The 27,306-nt window shown below is 34.5% G+C and overlaps 1 protein-coding gene and 1 pseudogene across 1 annotated transcript; one reads left to right on the forward strand and one right to left on the reverse strand.

Moving 5' to 3' along the window:
- Nucleotides 1–3,694: 3,694 nt before the first annotated feature.
- On the reverse strand, nucleotides 3,695–12,319 carry LOC18033663 (annotated as a pseudogene).
- A 5,515-nt stretch (nucleotides 12,320–17,834) lies between these two features.
- LOC112096439 lies at nucleotides 17,835–19,676 on the forward strand. Its single transcript, XM_024179869.1, has 3 exons — nucleotides 17,835–18,321; nucleotides 18,451–18,912; nucleotides 19,618–19,676. The coding sequence occupies exons 1-3, from the start codon at nucleotides 17,835–17,837 to the stop codon at nucleotides 19,674–19,676; spliced, it is 1,008 nt and encodes a 335-aa protein (XP_024035637.1).
- Nucleotides 19,677–27,306: the final 7,630 nt, after the last annotated feature.

Raw genomic sequence — 27,306 nt, forward strand, 5'->3', positions numbered from 1 at the left:
GAGCCGCTGAGTGTATTGCTAGTCAATTCTAGATAGTAAAGAGATTTCAAGTTTCCGATTTCATTCAGAATTGAACCAGAAAGTGCATTACTATCAAGATACAAGGTAGCCAAGTTAGTCAAGTTACCCAAAGAAAGAGGGATAGAGCCACTTAGTGTATTGTCACCCAATCGTAGATTGAAAAGAGATTTCAAGTTTCTTATTTCATCCAAGATTGAACCAGAAATTGCATTGATATCAAGATACAATAGCCAAGTTGGCCAAGTTACCTAAAGAAAGAAGGATTGAGCCACTGAATGTATAATTGGACATTTGTAGATTGGAAAAGAATTTTAAGTTTCCTATTTCATTTGGAATTGAACCAGAAAGGGCATTGATATCATACAAGGTCGCCAAATTTGTCGAGTTACACAAAGAAGAGGGTTTGAACCTTCCAAAAAGTTAGAGCACAAAGAAAGTTCATTGAAAAAGCTTAATCTGCCTACTTCACGTGAAATTGAGCCGCTTAGCCAATTCATAAACAAGTAAAATACCTTCAAATGAGTCAGTGGCCAATTTTTGGCGGTATTTTTCCAGAAAACTGATTAACAGATAAATCAATGAGCTTGAGCACTGAAAGGTTGCCAAATTGTGCCGGAATGATTTCCAAGAATTAATTTAAGCTAAGATTAAGAAACGCAAGAAGAGGAAACGATGATAATGAGAAATCACGAAGTGTACCTTTTAAGCCTGCACTTGTGAGGTCCATGCTATTGACTCTTTCGGCATGGTTGCAATGAATTCCAAACCAATCACACTGGCTTATTTTGGTTGTATTATTAAGAGTCCACGAAGGCAAGAGAGAACCATTATGATTTTGAAGGCTAGTTTTCCATTTAAAAGTACATGAGCTTCCTCCATAGAATCGGAATAAGCGGTGTGTGGAAAATCCAAAACATGGAATAGCATCGAGAACATGACTGAGAAGAATTTAAAACAGGTAATAGGAAACACCATTGGGAAATGCACAGTAGAGAACAATTAAAGATGATACAACAAGAATTGAATGATTAGATAGAAATAAACATCAAAGAAAGATATACAAAGAAACACACTGAAAGCCAAATTTATAGCAACTAACCAACTCGAGAGAGCAAATGAGTTAAGAGTCACCTGAGGTCAGCAAGTCAATTGCGTCAACACCTCTAAAGTATAACTTGCTTTTAGGGGAAAATAATGGGTTCATTATTGAGGCCCTATTAATTGTATAAGACATGCATGTCTTGCCTGGTTGCTCCTAATGTTATATTCAATAAAAATTGTAGTTTAAAAATAACAATATATACTGTAGTATTTTCAGTTACCAGCGATGCTTCACATACCCAATTATCATCGGGTGGACACTCATGAAATATCAGATAAAAATTATAGAATATTATGAGATAAATAATTACATAAAATATGAAAATTTTGTTTGACACATGTTCTTTGTCTATGTACTTTAATGATGAGATAAATAACAATGATGATATATAGCCACAAACAATTTTGCACAAATTAGTGTGTATAAATCAAAATGGCATGAAGATCATCATGTTATATTAATTTGTATGTAATTATACAAGGTGATTGTAACTCTATCATTACTGCATAAGTAATTACTAATTACATAAAAATCATCATGTGCTGGACTAGACTAGGTGCTTTTTCATTTTGGAAAGGAAGACTCGGTACTTTAATGATGTATATAGAGATAAGACAATGATATGTCGGTCCATGTGTTGCCATTTAGATTTTGTATGGCTTACTTAATGGGGTAGTATTAGGCAGCCTTAATTCCTGCACGCCCAAATAGGCAGCTCAATTATTGGTTCATCTGTCCATTGTCTTTTTTTTTTTTTTTTTTTTTTCAAAGGAAAATAAAATTTTTATTAATTCAATAAAATAAATAAATAAATAATTTTTAAAGGATATGAATCTATTTATACCAACAGTTTTACACTTGTCTAAAACTTAGATATGTAATTGCATTACATGATCTAAGAGTATTTAAACTCTCATATGAATAAAGTTTTCTATTAATCCTAAATTTTGCGATAACCTAATAGTTCTTCATCCTGCTACCAAAATTATTCCTCCCAAGATATAGAAAGAAAGATGTGTCTATCCTTTCAAAAAGCAAAAGATGGAAAGACGTGCATATCTCTACATATCTTCTCTTTTCTTTGGGCTTTGGCCACGTCTAGGTGCCACTTGGGAACCAAATCTCTCCATTTGTCTTCTAGCAAATGCACCGTTGGATGAAAATCAAGCTCGGTCTACGGTAGTAATAAGCACACGTGACATTTAGAATAGATTGGTGATAGGGGTAGTAAAAAGGTAACTACTTTTGTAGCAACAATATAGTCATAGGTAACAAGTCTGTTGTTGGTCTACTGTATCAATAATAATGTGAGGAGCAACAACATCATCCATAAATCAAATGATTTTTTAGAAACAATGAACTTGACATTAATAGCAATTTGTATGGGGGATTAGCAAAAAAAGAAATTGTAGCAATACTGTTATTAATAGCAACAAGAAAATAATTTTTATGTTCACAACAATGAAAAACATTTAGAAAATAAGTAATGAGAATTTCATTAATTACAAAATTGTTTGGAAATAAAATATTGGGGATGGTACAGGTGCGTGGCCTATTTTTTCGATCCTGCAACTTTCTTGTGCTACACGTTTCTTTGCGTTTTGGCATGCTTCAATAGCGCCTTGATTCATGCATGATGTTGTTCCACCTCACGTTATTATTGGTACAGTAGAACAACAATAGAATTGTTACCTATAACTACATTGTTGCTACAAAATTATTACTTTTTCATTACCCCTATCACAATCTTATTTTATGTGTGACGTGTGCTATTACACAGTAGCTGAGCTTGATTTTCATCCAACGATGCATTTGCTAGAAGACAAATGGAGGGGTAGGGTGCCAAGTGGCACCTTAGAGATGGCCAAATAAAAGAGAAGATATGCACGTCTTTCTCTTTTTCCCTTTTTGAAAGAATAGGCACATCTTTCATTCCATATCTGGAAAGGTAGCAAGACGGAGAATTATTGGATTATCTCAAAATTCAAGAATTAATGAAGAACTTTATTCATATGAGAGTTTATTATTATTCTTAGGTGGCAATTTTTTTCCTAAAATTTAAATAGATCTAAATTAGTCTGAATTTTCAATATAACTGAATTTCTGAATATGAATAATATGTTTTTTTTGTCTGAATTAAATTATTTTTTAACTTAAAAAATCTAAAAACTAGTATTTTATATTTATGACCTTATAAGTTATAAATGTGAAACAAATAATAAACATCTCAAAGAATATAAATAATATAATATATTATCATAATATAAATCATATTCAATTAAATACAATCTCTGACTATTCTAAATTAGTATATGTTAATCAATTTTATTGTAGTTTATGATGTTTTTATCTGAAAAATATTAAGAAAAATTATGAAACTAAATAATGTTAATTTGAAGAAAATAAAAAGATAAAAACAAAAATAGTCTATCACTATATTATCACAAGTTATAGAGATAACTAATAATGCTAATTATTAGAGATAACTAATAAAAAGATGTGAGGTGAAACATAATCTTCACATGAAATGCACAAAAATCATCCCTTTGAAATATAGACTGGTTGTAGCAACTAGAGAATGCTGACCTGATTGTTGGATAAATTTTGGACAGCAACTACCCATCTGAGGCGGGGCAAGAGGACCCCAGAACATGGCAAGGCTATGCATGTGTTCTGGAGTGTACTTCAGCATGCGATGCCGCCCATTACGGTCCTCTATGGCATAAACAGGGACGGTTTGGATACGCCTCCATCCAATAGAAACAATAATGGGATCTCTACTCTTGAGTACCTTCTTGTGCCACCATCTGTGTCGCTTTAACCTCGCCTGGAAGCAAAGCCGTGAAAAATCTTGTAGCCTTGAGATGAAACAAGAAAAATATATTACATAGAAAAATTAAAATAAAAGAATATATCCCGAAGTTCTACCAAATTTAATGCAATGACTTTAGCTGTGAACTTGTAGGCCATCATTTTCAATATAAAAAATAAGGATTAATTAATCTTATTGATTAGGGAAGAACCAAGGAAAAAAATACAGTGTGCAGCACCAGTCCACTCGTTACAATGACAAAAATGAAAATATAACACCTACAAATCACTAAGAATGAAAGGAAAATATATTCTGAAATTATACAATGAAAAAAACCCACAAGAAGTTAAAAACAAACTTTGTCCCATAATACACACATGGTTTCAGGCATCAAACTTGACTAAATAAAAAAGGAGTTTTTATCAAATAATTCATGAGCAAGTTCTCTTTTCCAGGATGACTGAGTCTGTCTTTTGAGTTAAGCAGCACATAATTACCAATATGTTTTATCCAACAAACATCCACAAAGTTTTGAGATGTATTTGAAAAGGATAGAAAGAGAAGACAGCCCAAATTAAGGGAGAAGTAGAAAACATATATCACCACAGCACCTTTAAGGTTATTTGAGTATTCATACCTGCACGTATCCAACATTTTGCTTGCCAAGACCAATTCCTCCAACCAAAACAGGATGGCAAGGATCAAAATATTCAACCATCTCAAAAGGAACATCATGTATCTCCATTCCAAGATATGTTCCTGTTTGAAAACCCTCTAATCGAGTGACCTCGTCAAGATCATTGAGCTCAGCTATATTCATTTGTTTTGCGAAATTCAATCTTCTCCTTCATCAGGAAGAACCAAACACCAGTTAGCACTCAAAACATAACAGCAGCATGCAGAACACATTATGATGCAAACAAAGTCTACCTTGTCAACCAGTCCAATTTCGTTAGGCTGGACACAATGAAACTTTGCCACATCTTTTTCATGCATTTCCTCCTCAGGAGATTCAGATGCATCATATGTAAATCAAAGTCAAAGGCCATCAAAGCAGATTCTACTAAAACCAAAATATAGTTTCTCTAATACAACTTACAACAACCAAACTTCACTAATGTCTTTTAGCAAAACTATCAACAGATGAGGGATGCATCATCCCACTACAGCCACACCCAAATTCATGGACAAAAAAAATCCATCAATGGAGATGGAGCAGGCAGTGGTACAAGATCCATGCATAATAAATATAATAAACATCGTATTAGTCAAAAGAAAAAGGATATTGTGCATCGAATTTTGCACGTAGTGTGAGCTTTTTCAATCTCCACTCCTCAACTGCTGATTCATCTTCATTCTCAATTCCTTCACTGCCAGAATTATCCTCACATTGCCCTTCATGCTTCTCACATGTTTCTAAATCTTCATAATCACCATAGACAGCATCATCACTGTCATCATCTTCAGATTTACCCTTTGAAACTTGATTTTTCTGAGCAGCTTTGGACCAATCACCCATAACAAAACGGTCTCGGATGCTTTCATATGCTTCTTCCTGTTTCCAGCTTTTAAGATCTCCGTAACTTTTAAATTTGGAACACTCATCAGTATTGACAATCCCACTATCCAATCATTCTCTCAACTTCTGCAATAAATGAACAGGAATTAGAGACTATGCAAATACAAACTACATTCAGTTAACATCAAGCTTGTGTATCAATGCTAAAACTAACAACACATCTAAAAGTATTACTTGTTGAGCAAAACCTCAAATTAAGAAAAAAAAACAATCAAGTAAATAACCGTACAAATAATATCAAGACAGACCTTATTTCCTTTGACCTTCGGCTTAAAAAATTCATCATCATCATTTTCTTCACCCTTGCTACTATCGTGCACTTCTTTGGACAGTTTCTGATGTTGATGCTGATTTCCGGTATACAAGCTGAATGAGATTCGTGCATCGTCTCAAGGAGGACTTAGTCAACATTAATTTATTTTCCATGTCATCTTCATATAGCGCAACAATTAAGACTGTTCAGAAACTGAAAAGAAAATTCCACAGAAAAATCAAAACAGAGAAAATATCCATTTAAACTATTTAGCATTTGTAGAGACAATTATTCAATGGAAACATCGTATTGCATTTCATGATTGAAAACACCACTCTACTCGTCTTAACTTGGCTCATGTCAGCTATATATAAACTATAGTTACAAATAAAAGAGGGGACGTATTCTCCTTTAAGTCCAGTACTGAATATTGCATCACAATAATAGTAAGTATGAAAGAAATACCATTATCCTCCCTTTCCTCTGTACCAGAAGATAATTGATTATCAACAGTGTCGTTGTCATCATCTGCGCCCTCATCACTGTCATCATCCTCACCCTCTTCATATGAATCCTGCAATGAAGCAAAAATGCGGAACATTATTATTGTAAATAAAAGGTGCGGCTAGATACTACATGTGAACTGAGTTGCGAAAGAAACATATTTGAGAAAATAAAAAAGCATAATAAAGGTGATGACTAGTAAAAGCCCAATTTCTAAAGCTTGCCCCACAAAAGAAAAGCCACTTAAATTATGAAGTGACATGTACAACACATAGCATCAAGACCAAGGGGCAATGGAAGTTTACAAAGCAACAAATAAAAGATGAAATGGTTTTATTATAAAAGTTACATAACTTTTAGAAAATCCTGTATGGCTACATTATCAAAACATTCAAATCTAGGATATGCACAACCGCATAGTTTTGACAAGTGTGAGGTGTTGACATGGCCTCAAAGAATACGTGCATCGAGTTCAATATATACCAGATTCAACAAAGCAAGGAGACATAGACCAGCATCTATAAAGAAACAAAAACTGAAATATGGTTTCTTGACACTCCGCCACCCCTTCCCGATTAAGTATTAACACATTGGTTCGTGAAAAATGGAGATAATACCAGTCACAATTAAGTACCTTCTGATCACCAGAATCTACACCATATCCAAAGATAGCTCTTCTACGATGCTGTACCTCATTAAATTCAACATATTCCACAAAGTTATCTTCATCAGAATCGCTAACACTTTTTAATATTTCACCCTTTTTAATATCTGCATCTTCATCTGAGGACTTTGAATCTTCCATTTCCACAGCGACGTGTTTTTTCACGAAACCCATCGGCATTCACTTCCTCAGTTTGATACTACTTGTCATGAGTATAATCTGTATCATCATCCATATCTTTGCATTGTTGGTAGCATCTGATGAGATATTAGGCTTCCGGCTGAAAACAGAAATGAAGCTCTTTTCAAACTTCTCATCAATTGAATATTTGGTATTTTGAAACAATTTTACCAACATTTCACCAACATCTTGAGCCTTTCCTGGTAACAGTGAAGATGACAAGATATTTGCCTCTTTATCCTGCCAGGTTGTATAAGTCAAAAGAATATATCATCAAGAATACAAGAGCTATTTCCATTTTATATTATTCAAAACAAGATCCACAAAAGATATTAAAGGTTTTTATGTATCAACCCAAAAAAAAAAAGAAACAAAATAGTAAATCTCTACAGTTTAATTTTCCATTTTCATCATCCATATTAGAAAATTGAACAAAGTGGTCATTGATGTTTATATAGACAGCGTCCTTGTCATAAAGGAGATCCCCAAGGCCAGACATGGGTGCATAAAAATTTTTTTCCTTATCACGTAGTCCCTTCTTTTTGGCAGCAGAAGGTAAAGGACATGGATCAGCTAACCCTGTACCCCAGCTAAACTGTAGTCACCAACACCAGCAATGTGCACCAGTTTCAAAGAAAGAACATTTGATTATAAATGTTTAATTGATTGGATAAAGGCAAGATAGATGAACATTTAATAGAAGGTTAACAATCTTAATCCATAAGCCTCAAATGACCTTCAGGGCTGTCATGCTAACTAACATGCCATGTAAATTGCAACTCTGTCATAGAAAAAAGAAAATTCTCATTAGTCAGCTTTTGTCCTAATGTTTCTTATAGTTTCACCTTCAATGTACGTCCATATCAGGCATTGCTAAGCCAAATGCACAAAGCTCTATGTAACTTAAGCATAACCAAGGGGAAAAATTTTTTACAAATTGCTAATTGATCACCTTTTCCAAATCTGAATTTTACATTTTACATATAAAACCTGCATCCATGAAGCCAATGAGGTTGAGATTTGCTTATTATGAAATAAGACCTCTCTAAGTTATGCTTAATCAAGTTCTTTTTCATCACAACTTACATCCAATTTTCACCAGAATGATAAAGAAGTCCTTGCCTAATGGCCATATAGATGAAAAGTAGGTCCTAAAACCACCTAAGCTTAAAGTAACATATGTCCAAAACTCATTAAATTTTCAGAAACACCATATGCAACAATAACCTTATGTTGAGAAATGAACCTGCTTCTCATCTTTAATTGTATAAAAAGGAAAAAAATAAACTAAAATAAACCCTTAAGCATATTCTCAAAAGAAAAAATTTCCAATGGCAATTGTGAGGTTAAGTGCTTTACAATGCATAACCTTAGTTCCCTTTTTCAGATTGCAACCTCGTAGATAACCATAAATTGTGATGCTTCTGTCACATTTATTATTCATATGCACTCTTTCAGGAGGAGTAACATCTTCGAAACGATCAACCACAACATAAGGACGACAAGTTCTCCAGTGCAAAGAAGGAAACTTCTTAACAGAAATAAACTTTGTAAGATTGCAAATATCTGTTTTTGTGCACCTAATGAATTAGGGAAAGAAAAAAGAAAAAATTAACCTCAAAAAGAATTCTACGATTTGAAACTACTAATTTAACTACAATATTGGGTGAGATGTCCATAACACAACATACTGTATATAATACTTCCCATGAATGAGATCAGATAATTTAAATAGTTTTGCTCCATAGTATGTTTCTGTCTAGAAGCGATGCTTGAGATGCTGCTTCATTTTTCTTAGTTTCTTCTTATACTTGAACTTATCAAGGTGAGTAAGAACTCCCATAAACTTTGGCAATCCATGATTTTGCATTAAATTAAGGAACTCAAAAGTTTCCTGTAAGAAACAAAACCCAGTTACCAAAATTCGAAATTGTTTTAACTGCATTGTTATTAAATATATGCTTAACTCCTTAGACACAGGAAAACAGAAAATCATACAAAACCAATAACATAAAACTATGTTATGGAGATCGCAAAAGGAAAAAGGAGCAGCAGCAGCTCCATCGACACACATATGCAGTGAAGTCCAAACCAAATAGAAGTGTTCGAAATGACATCTCACCATTTCAAAACCGTGACTTGCATCAATGAGAAGCAGTGCCAAGTCAGCAATCTTTGCACAATCAATCATGCTATTGATATCATTCGGGCAATCCACAAATTGTAGCTGCCTTTTCTTTCCTAACGTATTTCATCAAATCCCTCTGAATGAATTCCATTGTATTTCAAATCTAACAAAGAAATTACATAAACTAGATCAAACCTAACCTGATACAACAGTAACAGGTCCTCGAACCTCAGGTACTTTATGCTTAGTGTAATGCTTAATAAGACACTTTATTAACAAAGACTAGCCAATCTGCCACCACCATTTCATAAATTAAAATCACCATCTAAAAATTTCAAAATTTATTACTGAATTAAGGCATAATAAATGAAATTTATTTTTTTAAACAAAATTAATAATGCAAAACCTGGGGGGTTCCTGAACTACAACCACATATGGTGGTGGTTCACCATAAGAGCGGTCTATAGTCGGAATGTGAAGCCGACGTTGCTCTTTCTCTGTCGCTCGCATCTGTGATCGCTTGGCTTTCACAGATGAAGTAAAACCAAATGCCTGTTAGATGATAATAACAATAAATGATAATTAAAATCAGCAAAAGCAAAGGAATAATATTGTTTATTTAAATTCAGATTTGGGTTTCTTTTTGCCGAAGAGCCCGATTGGCGAGTCCTGTAAGCCTTGTGCGGCTGCAGTTTCATGGCTCCGCTGCTTGCTGCCGTATTCATATAAGTGAACTGCCTCGAGGCGAGTGAATGAGAGGAATGCTTGCTCGGCAGTTGCTACTTCTTGTAAGTTAAAAACTCTTTCTCTGCAGCTCCGCTAAATTTATAGCCGATATCCGTGTCATCAACGGAGAGACCAGTTAATTCTGACGGCGCCAGCGGAGAGGTTAATTCAGATCGGCAATGGCAATAGAGAAGAGGATGGATGCCTACAGAGAGCAGGAGAAGAGAGGTGCCAGGTTCAGAGGCGATGAACGTTGCTATTTGAATTTTTTTCTCCAAAATAAGGGTGATAAACTGATAATAATTCCACCTCACTTTTTTTTTTGGGTAATAACACCCCATTTATTATTTTTATTGTTGTAATTATAATTTTAACCTCAAATCCCAAATATTAATCTTAAAACACATTTTAAGTGATATAGCAGTTGAGTGGTATCCCACTTATAAATTTCTTCTAAATTAAAATAGACCCTATGGAATAATTTATTTTAAATCTGATCCTTTTATTACTCCTTTATAATCAAACACCTTTTACAATTAAAATTCTTTCAACCTATATGTTTTTCACTTGGCTGCAAGCTAAACAAAGAGAGTGAGGAAGTTTAGGAAGAACAAAGCTTTCAGTTTTTTCTCAATCATGACACATTTGTAATTTCCACCAAATTATTTAACTATTACTCAAAAATCTGCATTTCTAAAAAAGAAAAAAATATAAATTGATGGGATTTCAATTGCTTGGCTGCAAACTAAATGAATAGAGAGGAGTCGTTCAGGAAGTGTAGAGTTTGGAGTGACAGATTTCTAGAATTCAACTCCAATTACTTCCTAAGATCTCAAATCAAACAATCAAGATGCTAAAAGAATCAACCAGATCAAATCAAAAGGAAACTATGAACTGAAAAGAAAACAAAGAACTAGCAGCAAGAACACATGAATTAACGTAGTTCAGCTAGTTCACACTAGCTTACATCCACAGGAAACCAAGATCAACTTTATTGATTTCCTCAAGATGATTACATCATGTTTATAGAGCTTATTACAGAGTATATCAAGAAGCTTTCTCATGAATCTTCTTTACCCTTTTAGCTCCCTTAGCACTCTCTCCTATTGTAACAGAATCAGCTGTTTATAACAGCTTCTTCAACAAGCCAAGATGAATCCAGAAACGCACGTGATGAGTATGTGTTATAACTAATTCTTAACAAACTTGATCAGCTTCTTTAAGCACGTGTTTCTCTCGTGCTTTACTTAAACCCAAAATGACGCTTAACGAAGTCGTTCAAGTGAGACAAGAAATTGCTCACCAAAACGCAACATCAATTGTCGTATTGTAATTAACATTGATGCAAAACGCATGATCAATCTGGCGTTTCATCTATCTTGATTTGCTTCACAACACAACAATTCTCCACCTTGAACAAATCACCCCTGATCTTGATTCCTCCAACTTGAGCATGTTAGAAATTACTAAGTCCAGCTATGTCCAAGCAGCTCTTGAACATAGTTGTAGGGATGACCTTGGTTAGCATGTTAGCAGGGTTATTGTCAGTTTGCACCTTCACCATCCTAATTACACCTTTGGAAATCACATTTCTTATGAAATGCAATTTGATATCAATGTGTTTAGTTTTTTCATGGTGTGCTGGGTTCTTGCTTAAGTAAATTGCACTTGAACTGTCACAGTAAACTTCAACGGTCTCTTGCTTTATTCCCAATTCAACTATCAAACCTTTTAGCCATAAAGCCTCCTTGACAGCTTCTATTGCAGCTGTATATTTAGCCTCAGTTGTTGACAGAGCAACAACATGTTGTAGGCTTACCTTCCAGTTAACCAAGCAACCATCAAGTATAAACAAATAACATGTTAAAGATCTTTTCTTGTCTAAGTCCCCAGCAAAATCTGAATCAACAAAACCCCAAAGGCCTGCATTTTTACCATCTGATCTTCCAAATACCAGACTATATCCCCGAGTACCCTTCAAATATCTTAGCACCCATTTTACAGCCTTTTAGTGTTCTTTACTAAGTGAAGCCATAAACCTGCTTATAACACTTAAGGCATGTGATATGTCAGGTCTTGTAAGGACCGTTGCATATATCATGCAACCAACAGTATTTGCATAAGGAATTTTTGTCATTTGACCCCTTTCTTCATCTGTTCTTAGACATTGTAAGCTTGACAACTTAAAGTGTGATGCCAAAGGGGTCACTATTGATTTGCAGCTTGACATCCTAAAGGTTTCAAGTGCCTTTTCTAGATACTTTCTCTGAGAAAGAATCATGGTACACTTCCTTATGTTCCTTATAATTTCCATTCCCAATATCTTCTTGGCTAGACCCAAATCCTTCATATCAAATTCTGAACTGAGCAGCTACTTCAAGGCCTCAATCTCCTCTCTATCACTACAAGCTATCAGCATGTCATCTACATATAATATCATATATATGTAGCTATCTGATTTTATCACCTTGTAGTAAACACAAATATCAAAGCTGCAACTCAGATAACCATGAGTAACCATAAACTCATCAAATCTAAGATATCATTGCCTGGGTGATTGCTTCAGCCCATACACTGACTTTCAACAAACACACACAGTCAGCTTTCTTAGAATCAACACACCCCTCAGGCTGTTTCATTAAAATTTCCTCATGTAGTCTTCCATGCCGAAAAGCAGTCTTGACATCGATTTGATTAAGCTCCATGTCCTTTACAGCTGTTAAAGCCAATAATACTCTTATTGATGCATGCCTAACTACAGGTGAGAAATCCTCTTTAAAATCCACTCATGCCCTCTGAGTATACCCTTTAGTTCAGTAGCTGTTAAACCATCTTTGACTTTAAAGATCCACTTGCAGCCAACTATTCTTCTATTTCCAGGCCTCTTCACAAGCTCCCATGTATTGTTCTTCTATAATGAAGAGATTTCTTCATCCATAGCCTTCTTCCATTCATTTTTATATGAATTTTGGATAGCCTCCTTGTAACTCTTAGGCTCATCCTCAACAATTTGATGAGATGCTGCCAGGGCATAGGCTATCAGGTCTGCATATCCATATCTCTGTAGTGCTCTTATTTTTCTTTTCTCTCTGTCTTTGGTCAGCTGGTATCCTGATGCTAAGCTTCTGTCTGCCTTTCCTGATCATCTTCCCGGTTATCAAATCCATGATCTGTATCATCTTCATCTCTTGAAGTCTCTTTACTGAAGGGCTCCACCTCAAAGTAAACTTTGGTCTTGTTTCCATCCTTTTGTGCATCTTTGTCATAAGGTTTCTTTATATCCAAGGTAGCTTTTTCATTAAACACTACATCCATACTGATTTTGCACCTAGGGGGATTAAGGTCTGTACACCATAGTTTAAACCCCTTAACTCCTTCAGGATATCCAATAAACTGACCCTTGAGAGCCCTTAGGGCCAATTTCCTTTGATTGACATATGCATATGTTGGACATCCAAACACTTTGAGGTTGTCATAATTTGCTGGTTTCTCATGCCATATTTCAAATGGAGTTTTGAACTCAAGTACAGCAGAAGGACTGAGATTAACATGGTAGCATGTTGTCAATAGTGTCTCAGCCCACAAGTTCTTTCGAAGTTGTGACTGAACCAGCATACTCCTTACTTTTTCCATTAGGGTTCTGTTTATTCTCTTGGCTAATCCATTTTGTTGAGGTGTCAACCTTACAGTTCTATGTTTTGCAATGCCATGATTTCCACAATAACTATCAAACTCCTAATTACAAAACTCAAGGCCATTGTCAGGCCTAAGTTTTTTAACCCTCAGAACAATTGATTTTCAACCAGAGATTTCTATTCTTTGAACTTTCCAAATACCTGGTCCTTGTGCTTCAAGACATATACCCATACTTTCCTTGAATAGTCATCAATGAAGGACGAAAAAAGTTGTTTCCACCTAGTGACATTGTTTGTGCAGATCCCCAAAGGTCTGAATGTATATATTCAATGATGCCCTTGGTTAAATGAAATGACTTGCTGAAATTGTTCCTAGTTGTTTTGCCTAAGACACAGTCTTCACAAAAATCCAAGTATGAAATTTTTCCATTTCTCAAAACCCCTTTCTTCTATAACTCCTTCAACCCCTTTAAGCTCATATGTCCTAATCTTAAGTGCCACAGTAAGGTATTATCATTACCTGAGCTGATTGACACTCCTGACAAGCCTGTTATGGCCTCACCATCCAAGACATATACCCCATTTCTTTAATAACCTTTCATGACAACCCCATCACCATTTGAAATCCTCAACTCACCAGATTCAAGCTTAATACTAAGCCCCATTTAGTCAAGCATTCCTAGGGATATTAGGTTCCTTTTGAGTTCAAGAACATATCTAACTTCCTTTAATTCCCTTATTATACCATCATCCAACTTAAGATTTACATTTCCCATCCCAACAATTCTACATATTGCATTATTTCCCATCATTACCCTTCCCCCATCAGTCTCTGATAATTTCACAGGTAATCCTTAAAGGGACACATATGAAATGTACAACTTGAGTCTAGAATCTAGGTACCTTTTGGCACATGTTCTGTAGCCACACATACCCCAACTGACTCATACCCTTCTTTCTCAGTAGTTGCTGCAGCCCCATTCTGCTCATTTTTCTTATTCTTGATTTCTGGACAATCTCTCTTGAAGTGCCCTTCTTTATGGTACTAAAAACACTTATTATTTTTGGGCTTTTGTTTATTGTTTCCTTGTTTCTTTTTCTTTCCATCATTCTTATCAAATTTAGCCTTACCAGCCAACACTTCACCAATATTCATATTCCCTGACTTCTCTTGCAGCCTCTAGTATTCAGAGCAGCCTTAACTTCATCCAGTGACAAAGTTTGCCTCCCACATGAGTGCATCAATAAATTTAGAATATGATGGTGGAAGAGAACTCACCAGAAGCAATGCTTTCCCTTCATCCAATCCTTCATTAATGATTTCCAGTGTATCACAGACTTTATTGAACTCATCTATGTGGTCATCAAGAGATGACCCATCAGCCATTTTAAGTGTAAACATCTTTTTCTTGATGTAAATCCTATTAGCTAGGTATTTAGTCATATACACCTTTTCAAGCTTTGCCCACAAGTCAGCAACTATTTATTTCTTTTGCAACTTCCCTGATAACAAAGTCCCTAAGACTCAAGATTATGGTACTTTTTGCTTTGTTAATGATGATGAGGATGACTAGGCTTCTTTTCCATCTTTCTTAGTGACTGGTTCTAAAGCATCACCCAACCCCTGCATAATCAGCAATGTCTCCATCTTGACCTTCCACATGTTGAAATCATTCTTCCCAGTGAATTTTTCCATATCGATCTTCGAAGCAGCCGTACTTGTGTTTGGTTTGTATACCAAGCTTTGATACCAATTGTAGAGTTTGGAGTGACAGATTTCTAGAATTCAACTCCAATTACTCCCCAAGATCTCAAATCAAACAATCAAGATGCTAAAAGAACCAACCAAATCAAATCACAAGGAAACTATGAATTGAAAAGCAAACAAAGAACTAGCAGCAAGAATAGAGGAATTAACATGGTTCAGCTAGAGTGTGGGGAAACCAGGATCAGCTTTATTGATTTCCTCAAGATGATTACATCGTGTTTACAGAGCTTATTACAGAGTATATCAAGAAGCTTTCTCATGAATCTTCTCTACCTTTTTTAGCTCCCTTAGCACTCTCTCATGTTGTAACAGAATCAGTTGTTTATAACAGCTTCTTCAACAAACCACGATGAATCCAGAAATGCACGTGATGAGCATGTGTTATAACTAATTCTTAACAAACTTGACAGCTTCCTTAAGCACGTGTTTCTCTCGTGCTTTATTTAAACCCAAAACGACACTTAACGAAGTCGTTCAAGTGAGACAAGAAATTTGTTAGAGTGCAATTTATGCACTAGTTTTGCATTGTTTACTTCCCTTAATATCGGTGTTTTGCACTTAATAATAGTGATTCACTTGTGTTTGATTTTTGTAGGTGCAATTCTATTGATTGGTGCTACAATTGAGCTACAAGATGATGTTTGAGGATGATTGTTTTCTTGGAGAAATTATGAGCATCAGAAGAACTTTGTCGATAAGGCGTGGGCGCGTGCTGTCAACTACGGACCTGCAGTTTTTAGTTTAATGTGTTTTGTATTTTTGGTTATTTTGGTAATTACGATATTGATATTTCAGATATTAGTATTTTATTTTAAAAAGAACTCTAGAGGAGAAGAGAAAGAAGAGTATTTAAGGGAGGAATCTATTGTGAAAAGAGGGGATTTTAAAAGAGAAAAGAAAGAAACCATATATCTAAATTTTTCTCTTCTCTCTATGAAGAACTAAACATATTATTCTGGTTGAAGGTTAATGAAGCTTTGATTCATCACTGCTGTGAGATCTTTTTTATGCTTTAATTGTTTTATTATTTTTTGGGTATTTGTTTATTCTCTGAATTATTGTCATGATTATGTTTGTTAATTAGATAATTGGCCACTATTTAATTATCTACTTAATCTATTGTCAATTAAAGGATTCATCGTATGAAGATTTTAATGTTTGTGACAAATAACATAGCAGTGAGTTGTGTTATGAGAATAAACAATCTAATTTAAATGAACCATCGTATGCGTTTGTTGATTAGGATTTGCGTCTCTCTGGTTTTTCAGGCTGTCAATTGATTAAATCCTATGATCGTATCTAGGATTGTCTATTGATTAGGGAAATAACCACCGGTCGTACCTTGGTTATCGACTAGTTAAGGAGAGATTGGCTATTAGAGGGTCTCAGTAGCTATAACCGGTCTATTCATAAGTAGTAATAATTTATATTTGAATCAATGATCAGTAGTCGAATCAAGTTGAGTTAATTCCTTCAACCAGAGCTTTCCCCAACTTGAATTACAATTTTAATTTGCGTTCTTGTTATTTTAATTTGATTTTTATTATTGTCAACAATTCCCCCATTTTGCATTTTATATTTTAAAAGGATTTAAATAATTACCGATCTCTGTGGACACGACCCTGCTCAATCACTATATACAATTTATTTAGAGTAGGTATTTATTTTTGCTGGCTTCGAAAACCATCAAATTTTGGCGCCGTTGCCGGGGATTGGTGTCATTTATTTAATCCTTTTTACATTTTACTTGGTGTATGGTTCGTTCTTCTCGTACAGGTACACTTTCGTTTGATCCTGAAATTGAGAAGACAGCTCGCAAGCAGAGACAACAGACGAAGCGAGCTAAGCAACGATCCTCGTCGCCTTTGCTTTCTGAAACAAATACGGTGCCTGATTTGGTTGAATCATCTAGCGATTAAGAAGAACAAGTGATGGATAGAGCTGCACCTGTAGAAAGAACTCTTAGAGAGTTAGCTGAACCAGACTTGAATCAGCAACCACTTTGCATTCAATATGTAGACTTGGAGGTAAATTTTGAATTAAAATATGGTCTTATTCATTTATTACCCGAGTTTCATGGTTTTGCAGGTGAAGATCCTCATAAACATCTCAATGAGTTTTCATGTTGTATGTTCAAGTATGAGACCACAAGGCGTGACTGAAGAGCAGATTAAGCTGCGCGCTTTTCCGTTCTCTTTAGATGGGCTAGCTAAAGACTGGTTGTACTACTTGCCTCCTGGATCGATTACAACGTAGAATGGTTTGAAGAAGCACTCCCTCGAGAAGTACTTTCCTGCTTCAAGTGATGCCAACATCAGAAAAGACATTTGTGGGATCAGACAACTTCTTGGGGAGACTTTGTATGAGTATTGGGAGTGATTAAAAAATTGTGTGCCAGCTGTCCTCAGCATCAGATTTCTGATCAACTTCTTATTCAATATTTTTACGAATGACTGTCATTGATGGATAGGAGTATGATAGATGCTGATAGTGAAGGCGTGTTGGTGAACAAGACCCCTACTCAAGCAAGGGAGTTGATCTCAAATATGGCTGCCAATGCACAACAATTTGGCAGCAGACAAGATCCCACTTCAAGGAAGGTGAATGAGGTAAATGTTTCTTCTATTGAACAACGTTTAGATAAACTTACCTCTCTTGTGAAAAAGTTTGTTGTAAGTAATGTGCAACAGGTGAAGACTTGTGGCATTTGTTCTAATATGGGTCATTCAACTGATATGTGTCCTACACTTCAAGAAGAACCCGTTGAACAAGCCAATGCAGTTGGAGGATTTTCAGGCATGCCTCAGAGGAGGTATGATCCTTATGCACAAACATATAATCCAGGATGGAAGGATCATCCCAACTTCAGCTATGGAGTTAGGCCGTCAGGATTCCCACAACAATACTCACCAAGACAACCAGCACCTCCACAGTCAAACTTCAAGTCAGGTATATCTCTTGAAGAAATTGTTAAATCACTTGCGACTAACACTCAACAATTTCAGCAGGCAACTACAACAAGCATTCAGAATTTGGAGAGCCAAATGAGTCAATTGGTGACTACAATGAGTCGTCTAGAGTCTCAAGTATCAGGTAGATTGCCTTCACAATTTGAGGTGAATCCAAAGCGAAATGTTATTGCTGTCATCCTTAGAAGTGAGAATGAGTTGCAAGAGCCTAGTAAGAAAGTGACAAAGCATGTAAAAGATGAGCTTGAGAAGAATGAATTGATGCCTAAATCTCAAGATGCGCAACCCACCAGAGTGAAACCCCTACCTGTGGTGATACCTCCTCATTTTCCAAGCCGATTTACAAAATCCAAGAAGGAGGAACAAGAGAATGATATCCTTGAGACATTTCGCAAGGTTGAGGTAAATATTCCTTTATTATATGATATAAAACAAATACCTCGATATGCTAAAGTCCTTAAGGAATTGTGCACCTCCAAGAGAAAATTAAGAGGAGATGAAAAAGTTCACATGGGGGAGAATGTTTCAGCAGTTCTCCAAAAGAAACTACCTCCTAAGTGCAAGGATCCAGGTATGTTTACTATCCCTTATAAAATTGGTAGTGTTAGAGTTGAAAAAGCTATGTTAAATCTAGGAGCTTCTATTAATGTCATGCCTCGTTCCATTTATTCATCTTTGAATGTTGGTCCATTAAAAGAAACTGGCGTGATAATTCAACTAGCTGATAGGTCTAATGCATATCATGATGGGGTATTAGAAGATGTCTTAATACAAGTTAATGAGTTGGTTTTTCTTGTTGATTTTTATGTACTTGATATGGAAGAGGATAACTCCTCTAATTCTATCCCAATTTTGCTAGGAAGACATTTTCTTAAGACTGCTAGGACTAAAATGGATGTACATAAAGGAACTCTCACTATGGAGTTTGATGGAGAGGTTATAGAATTCAATATGAATGATGCCATGAAATATCTTAGTGAGGAACATTCGGTATTTTCTGTGAATGTTATTAACCCTATAGTGCAGGAAGTTTTTTACAAGGAAAAGACGAAGACATTTCATGACAGAATGATTTTGAGAAAGGAGTTCTCTATTGGTCAAAAAGTTCTTCTTTTTCATTCTAAGCTTAAACTTTTTCCGGGTAAATTACGTTCTTGCTGGGTTGGACCTTTTATTGTTACTAATATTTTTCCTCATGGTGCAGTTGAGATTCGGAGTCCGACCTCTGACAAAGTTTTTAAGGTTAATGGTCATCGGTTAAAACCTTTTTATGAAGGTTTTTCGGTGAATATTGTGGAGGATGTGGCTCTCGAGAGTCTCATTTATGGAGGTTGATGCATGAATGTGTCTAGCCAAAGATATAAAACAAATGTGCTTTTTGGGAGGCAACCCAAAGGATTTATTTATTTTGATTTTTGTTATATCTTTTGTTTTTAATTTTGATTCAGATTGTTTAAATAATGTTTTTGCTTATTTTGGCTAGAAGAAAATTTTTGGTAAGGTGTGCCCACGTTTTAACTAATAAGTACTTCTGTGATTTTAAAGTAAAATAGTTTTAAGGCGTGCCCACGTGCTTATTAAAAAAGTACTTCTGAAATTTTTAGTGTCTCAAGTGATTTATCACTAAAAAAAAAAAAAGGTTTATTATTTTATTTATTTATTATTTTAAAAAAAATTAAAAATAAAAACAAAAAATAAAAACGAAAAATGAAAAAAAAAAATTTTTCTTTCTTTTATTTTTTTTATTTATTTAAAAAAATTTAAAAATAAATAAAAATAAAAAACGAAAAAAAAATTCATTGTTCACAAAATCCCTAATTCACCATAATTTGTTTTCTTCTCCAGCCGCTTGCAGCACACCTGCAGCAAACCAGCCCGCGTGAACTAGCAAGCATCTCCCGCAGCAACCAGCCGCGCGCAACCTGAACCAGTAGCCGTGTACCCGTAAGCTCCAGCCGAGCAGCAATCATCCGCAACCAGCCCACGCCCTGCATTCTAGCTGCGTGAATCGAAATCCATGAGTGAAATTATTGTAACAATGCCGAAGAGGAAAGCATCAACTTCCAAGTCATCTAAAAAGACACCTGTCGCAAAGCAATCCAAGATTGCCGCTCCCACTACGGTTCCATGGAACACAATTTCAGATTCATGCCAAGCCGTGAGACAAAGATCGAAACATGGAAAGGGCATGAGTGTTTTGCCACTTGCTGAATCCAATCTCGGAGGGTGCCTCACATTCACGACTCCACAAGAGAAACAAAGGTACAAAGATATTTCAAAGCGAAAAATACTTCCAGCTAAGTATATTCATTACCCGACTCTTGAAAAATTGAATGTTAAGGATAATTTTGATTCTTTGATAGATAAGATTGGTTTCCGTAAGTTTGTTGATGGTGATTGTTTGGGTTATGTTGAGTTGATTAGGGAGTTCTATGCTACTTTTCAATTTAATATACCAAATGATTTTACTTTGCATACTCCAGATGTTATAAAGTTTAGGTTAATGGGACAAAAATTTTCACAATCTATCACAGATTTTAACCTAGATTTAGGATTCATTGATGAGCAACCACTTTGCTCTAATTATTTTTGTTATGCGAATATCAATCTTAGTTTGTTTATTCTAGAACTTGCTTTGTTATGCATGTTGAAGCCGTATTACGGGATTTTATGCATTAAAATGATAAGGGCAAACCACTTTCCATTTTTCTATTCTCACATTTTTCTTCTTTTTCTCCACCCGCAAACCTTTATTTGTTATCTTTGTTTGAGCCTTAACCATTACCCATCTAATTATCCCCGTCTACTTAACCATTTTTCTTCTTTTTGAGCCTCAATTTAAGGAGATTTTTGGACTCATTGTGTGGATATATTTTTTATATATTTTGTTGCTTTTTCTACCTTGTATTAAAGTTTCTCAATTAGATCAACAAGCATTATGCTTGAATTAAATTGTGCAAGGTTCATTTCTTTTGTTTGATTTATAAAAAAAAAAAACAAAAAAACAAAAAAAAACAAAAAAAAATGTTTACATTCTTAGCGACTTGAGTAGAAATAAGCATTTTGATATCATAAGTTCATTCAATGAGTTCATTCTTCTCATTTTGATCTCTTTTTCTTTCATAGACCTTTCTTTTTTCATTTAACACCGTTGCAACCTTTTTAAGACCCTTAGATTTTTGCATTTAATTCATGTTTTGTGGATTGAGATGTGATATATAAGCAAGCTTATGGTAATAGCATTCTTTGATTTTATTTGAGTGCATAAATGACACCCTAAACACTTTGAGTGCATGGAGTGAAGTCAATGAGAGGGCTATTAAATCTTATTGCACTTGAATTTTGAATGGATCTTCTTGGTGGTTGAATGTTTTTATTCTAACTTATGAGATTCTATGCTTTAAAATCCTTATCTCTCGAATGTTGATCGACTTAAATTCTTGAGGTATGCTTTAAGATTGTTTTTGGATGAGTTGGGATGAGAATTGAGTGGAGATTTGGGATTAGTCATGAGTTATATGCTTGAGGACAAGCATTATCTTGGTGTGGGGGAATTTGTTAGAGTGCAATTTATGCACTAGTTTTGCATTGTTTACTTCCCTTAATATCGATGTTTTGCACTTAATAATAGTGATTCACTTGTGCTTTATTTTTGTAGGTGCAATTCTATTGATTGGTGCTAAAATTGAGCTACAAGATGATGTTTGGGGATGATTGTTTTCTTGGAGAAATTATGAGCGTCAGAAGAACTTTGTTGATAAGCGTGGGCGCATGCTGTCAGCTATGAACCTGCAGTTTTTAGTTTAACGTGTTTTGTATTTTTGGTTATTTTTGTAATTACAAATTTAATATTTCAGATATTAGTATTTTATTTTAAAAAGAACTCTAGAGGAGAAGAGAAAGAAGAGTATTTAAGGGAGGAATCTATTATGAAAAGAGAGGATTTTAAAAGAGAAAAGAAAGAAATCTTATATCTAAATTTTTCTCTTCTCTCTATAAAGAACTAAACCTATTATTCTGGTTAAAGGTTAATGAAGCTTTGATTCATCACTACTGTGAGATCTTTCTTATGCTTTAATTGTTTTATTATTTTTTGGGTATTTGTTTATTATCTGAATTATTGTCATGATTATGTTTGTTAATTAGATAATTGGCCACTATTTAATTATCAACTTAATCTATTGTCAATTAAAGGATTCATCGTATGAAGATTTTAATGTTTGTGACAAATAACATAGCAGTGAGTTGTGTTATGAGAATAAACAATCTAATTTAAATGAACCATCGTATGCGTTTGTTGATTAGGATTTGGGTCTCTCTATTTTTTCAGACTGTCAATTGATTAAATCATATGATCGTATCTAGGGTTGTCTATTGATTAGGGAAATAATCAACGGTCGTACCTTGGTTATCAACTAGTTAAGGAGAGATTGGCTATTAGAGGGTCTCAGTAGCTATAACCGGTCTATTCATAAGTAGTAATAATTTATATTTGAATCAATGATCAGTAGTCGAATCAAGCTGAGTTAATTCCTTCAACCAGAGCTTTCCCCAATTTGAATTACAATTTTAATTTGCGTTCTTGTTATTTTAATTTGATTTTTATTATTGTCAACAATTCCCCCATTTTGCATTTTATATTTTAAAAGGATTTAAATAATTACCGATCTCTGTGGACACGACCCTGCTCAATCACTATACACAATTTATTTAGAGTAGGTATTTATTTTTACTGGCTTCGACAACCATCAAAATTGCTCACCAAAACGGAACATCAATCATCGTATTGTAATTAACATTAGCTGCAAAACGCATGATCAATCTATCGTTTCATCTATCTTGATTTGCTTCACAACACAGTAGGAAGAGCAAGGCTTTCAAATGAGACGGCGGATTTAGGATCAAAAGAATTAAAAGACTCTCCAGAAATCATTACTATTGAGGTGAATTGTTTTTTTTTTGTGTTTGTATTAATTGATGCTGAATTTAATTAGTTAGACTTTTCGGCTTTATTTGAATTAGGTTGATGATGAGAATGATATAAGCAATGAACCAAACGCTAAAGAAATTATTGAGCCAAAAATTGGCATGGTATTTGATACAGCTCAGGATTTGTTTTGAGTTCTATAAAATATGTAGGAAGATAATGAGATTCAAAATTATTAAAAGAACTTCTAGCACAGGAGACAATGGACAGTTGAAATATGTAACATTTTCATGTTCATGCAAGGGCAAGGCAAATTCTTTATCAAGTCATCCCTTTATATTACAGTCAACATCTAAAACAAATTGTAAGGCTAAAGTAAGGGCAACAGAATGCCTTGATAGAAAGTGGGGAGTAAGATCCATTACATATGACTATAATCATGAGCTAAACACACCATGTAAGGCTCGTTTTCTCCAAACCAATAGGGCAATGAAGTTGTTTATTCAAAGAAAGTTGGAATTCAATTATCAAGCTGGAATAAAACCAAATAAAAGCTTTAATTCTTTGGTGGTTGAAGTAGGAGGACATGAGAATTTAGCTTTCTTAGAAAAAGATTGTATGAAATGTTTAGACAAAGTAAGATGCTTATAGCTTGGGGATGAGATGCTTCTATAGTTCATGATTATTTCTTAAAAATGCAAGATACCAACTCCAATTTTTTTTTATATGATGGATTTAGATAAAGACGCTCAGTTAAAAAAATTTATTTTGGGCTGATGCAAGGAGTAAAGCTGCAAATAAAGAATTTGGTGATGTTATTATATTTGATTCAATATATTTAGCAAATAAATATGATATGCCATTTTATGCTTTTGTTGGATTCAATCATCATAGACAGTCAACAATATTAGGATGTAGTTTGATTTCCAACGAGGACATCGAGACATATGTATGGCTTTTTCGATCTCGGCTTACATGCATGTTTGGTTGTGTTTCCAAATGCCATAATCATTGATCAAGATAAGGCCATACAAAAGGCAATTGAAGTCGTTTTTCCACGTGCGCGATGTAGGCAATGTGTGTAGCATATAATGCTTCTAGAAAAACTGAAAGGTTACAAGAACTATGAATTGATCATGTTGACTTTGTAGAATGTTGTTTATGATTCTTTAACAACTTTTGATTTTGATGAACGTTAGATGGTGGTCATTAAAAAATATAATCTTCATAACAATGTATGGTTGCAAGGCTTGTATAATAAGAGGCAATGTTGGGTGCCAACATATGTGAAGGATATGTTTTGGGTAGGAATGTCTACTACATAACATAGTGAGAGTATGCATGTGTTCTTTGACAGGTATGTAAATTCAAAACTACTCTAAAACAATTAGTTCGACAATTTAGGCAATGCACTACGAGACAAGGTGAAAAAAACAAAATCGTGTTGATTTTAATGATTTTAAATCTAATATCCCTTATGCTACTCATTATGCCATGGAGCAGCAATTCCGATATGCTTATACAATGGAAAAATTTAGAGAATTTTAGCAAAAGCTAAAATGTAAAATCTTTTGTGAGATATTTTCATGTCAAACAAATATTTTAACTTCAAAGTTTGTAGTAGTTGAAGATGTTTAAGTTGGAGAGGATCGTCGTCGTGACCATTTTAAAGTTTCTTTTAATGAGTTTAATTGGGAGATTAATTGCAAATGTTGACTATTTGAGTTTAAGGAAATATTATGTTGACACGTCATTGCGGTGCTTATTCATAAGGAAATATTTTATGTTCCTGAAAAGTATATTTTTAGGCGATAGAGAAAGGACATAAGAAGATGTCACATCAATTAGGTGAAAGTAAGTAACGACAATTGCAGCACCAAACCTGAAGGTTTCAGATTTGATAAGATGTGCAACTTTTTTTATGATGTAGCTGAACTAGCAACTAATAATGAGAATAATTGCAATATGGCGTGGGAGGTTTTAAATGATTTGAAAGCAAAACTGATGTTAAATAGAGATAATGGTGAAATTAGTCAACCTGGCGACAATATAGTTCATGGCACAACAAAGTGTAGGGAGCTTCGTGGTATTCATAGTAGCAAAATTCTTTCTCCATTAGTAGTTAGAAGTAATGGTCATCAGCTTTACAAGCAAAAGCAATCTAAAAGTGAGCAAATTATTTAAAGAAAAAAAACAAAAGAAGACAACCAAGGTATGAAATTAATAAAATTTATCCAAAATGCTTGTCAAATATTTTACTATAATGATCTTGTAATTCCTATATATTATTTCATTCGAGAGATCTCAAATAATAAGTGGTGAACTACAAAGATATAGATTAGACAACAATGCCATTCATGCAATGGTTACTTCTAATCATCCAATGCAGGTAATGTGGTATTATTCTTTCTATTTGTTTTATAATTATCAAGAGTATGTGATTCTTATTGTCACTAGGTCGATGCCGTTTTCCTTTTATCTTTAGGATATTACATGGAGAAATCATAATATTTTTTCAAATAGTTACAAACCTTTAGCTTTTTATTTTTAACTAATTATTTTTAATATATACAGGTCAATCGAGAGTTGTAAGGAGATTGAAGTATAAGCTAGCCAGAAGCCAAGCATAAAAAGATGGAGTTGAAGAATTTATTTGGAAAGATTATGTCATCAAACTATAATGCTAGATTATTGTCAAATTATTTTCAGAGTTTGATTTTTGCTATGAAATTTATGATAACGTTATATACCTATTGCTTATATCGATGGAAAGACCGAAGCAAGTCTCCCTAAAGCTTTGACTGCCAGAGGTTGGGAAGAAGGGAGGTGACTGGGCCCTATGTTGGAGTCTAAATTCAAATGCTATGGGTGTTAATGTGCAAGTGTACACAACAAGTAATATAATGATGAGTATTCAAGATCGTCTCCACAGGGACTGATGTCACGGAAATTGCTACATCAGCCTTAATAGTTTTGCTTGAATTGAAAGTAGATTGAACAATTAAACTAATAACTATCTAATAAAATGAAATAAGTAAATATGCAGAAAAGCACATTCTCATGTCAAACACAAGGATAAAATCAATAGGAATGAAGTAGTTGAGTGACTAAATTCTCTTAATGGACTTGACTAATTCGTGCAAATTTTGGTTCAGTTGCTGTAGCATCTGCTATAACACTGGGCAGAATTCTCACACATCCTCAGCTGTCGCATGTTGGATATCTTATATCTATATGCAACCTAACAGTGACCAATTGTTATGCCAACATAAGATATAGCATTACACGTTTAAGTTCTATTTAACCTACAAGGTGAATCCCTATATCTAGTTCATCACTAATTTTAGATTAAGCATGGCCCTTTTGGAATTAAGTTGAACTCAATCTAGGAAACCCAATCTAAAACCAAGAATCATGATGATATGTTCCACTAAGAGAGACCCTTTGAGTCTCTTTCCTAGCTTATATCATTAAATTAGTGGTCAACCAAAATAATGACTTTAAATGAATACTATCACAACAAAATGCTATAGCAAACATGCAGCAACATATAAATTCCATCAATGAGCCATTAAGATTTTTATCACTCAACCACAAATAATATTAGTTTCTGGTTTGCAAAAGAAAACTAAACAATGAAGGTTCAACCGGCAAATACATTCCTATATCAAAGAATAAACAAGAACTCGAAAGAAAAAATAGAAAGACTGAATTCTAATTGATTCTCGTAAATTTTCCACTAGTGCAGCCTCGATTCTGCACTTGAAATCTGTTTTTCCTTTGTTTCTTTTCGGTTTATGATCTTGGTTTTCAGCCTCCCTCTTCTTTTGCATGTGTGCCCCTTTTATAGTCCAAAATTAGGGTAAACAAAGGTCTAGGATGCGCATCTTCCAGATTAGGAAACTATAGATCACGATCTGTTAATTGCTCTGCACAAGATTTTTTTTGTCGTTGTTCCAGGATTGCTACAGCACGGGTTGCTACAGCAATGGCTACAACTTCTGCACTGCTCCAGATTTTCTCTAATTCTTCTATAGC

The sequence above is a fragment of the Citrus clementina genome, unplaced genomic scaffold (genome assembly GCF_000493195.1).
Source record: "Citrus clementina cultivar Clemenules unplaced genomic scaffold, Citrus_clementina_v1.0 scaffold_8, whole genome shotgun sequence".
Classification (NCBI taxonomy): domain Eukaryota; kingdom Viridiplantae; phylum Streptophyta; class Magnoliopsida; order Sapindales; family Rutaceae; genus Citrus; species Citrus x clementina.

Excerpts from the sequence above, each read along its gene's own strand:
- LOC112096439 (XM_024179869.1), top strand. The coding sequence starts at position 17,835 with ATGGATAGGAGTATGATAGATGCTGATAGTGAAGGCGTGTTGGTGAAC. Across the intron at positions 18,322-18,450 it reads ACAGTCAAACTTCAAGTCAG|AGTCTCAAGTATCAGGTAGA; the intron begins GTATATCTCTTG and ends TGAGTCGTCTAG. Across the intron at positions 18,913-19,617 it reads TCCTAAGTGCAAGGATCCAG|GTTTTTCGGTGAATATTGTG; the intron begins GTATGTTTACTA and ends CTTTTTATGAAG.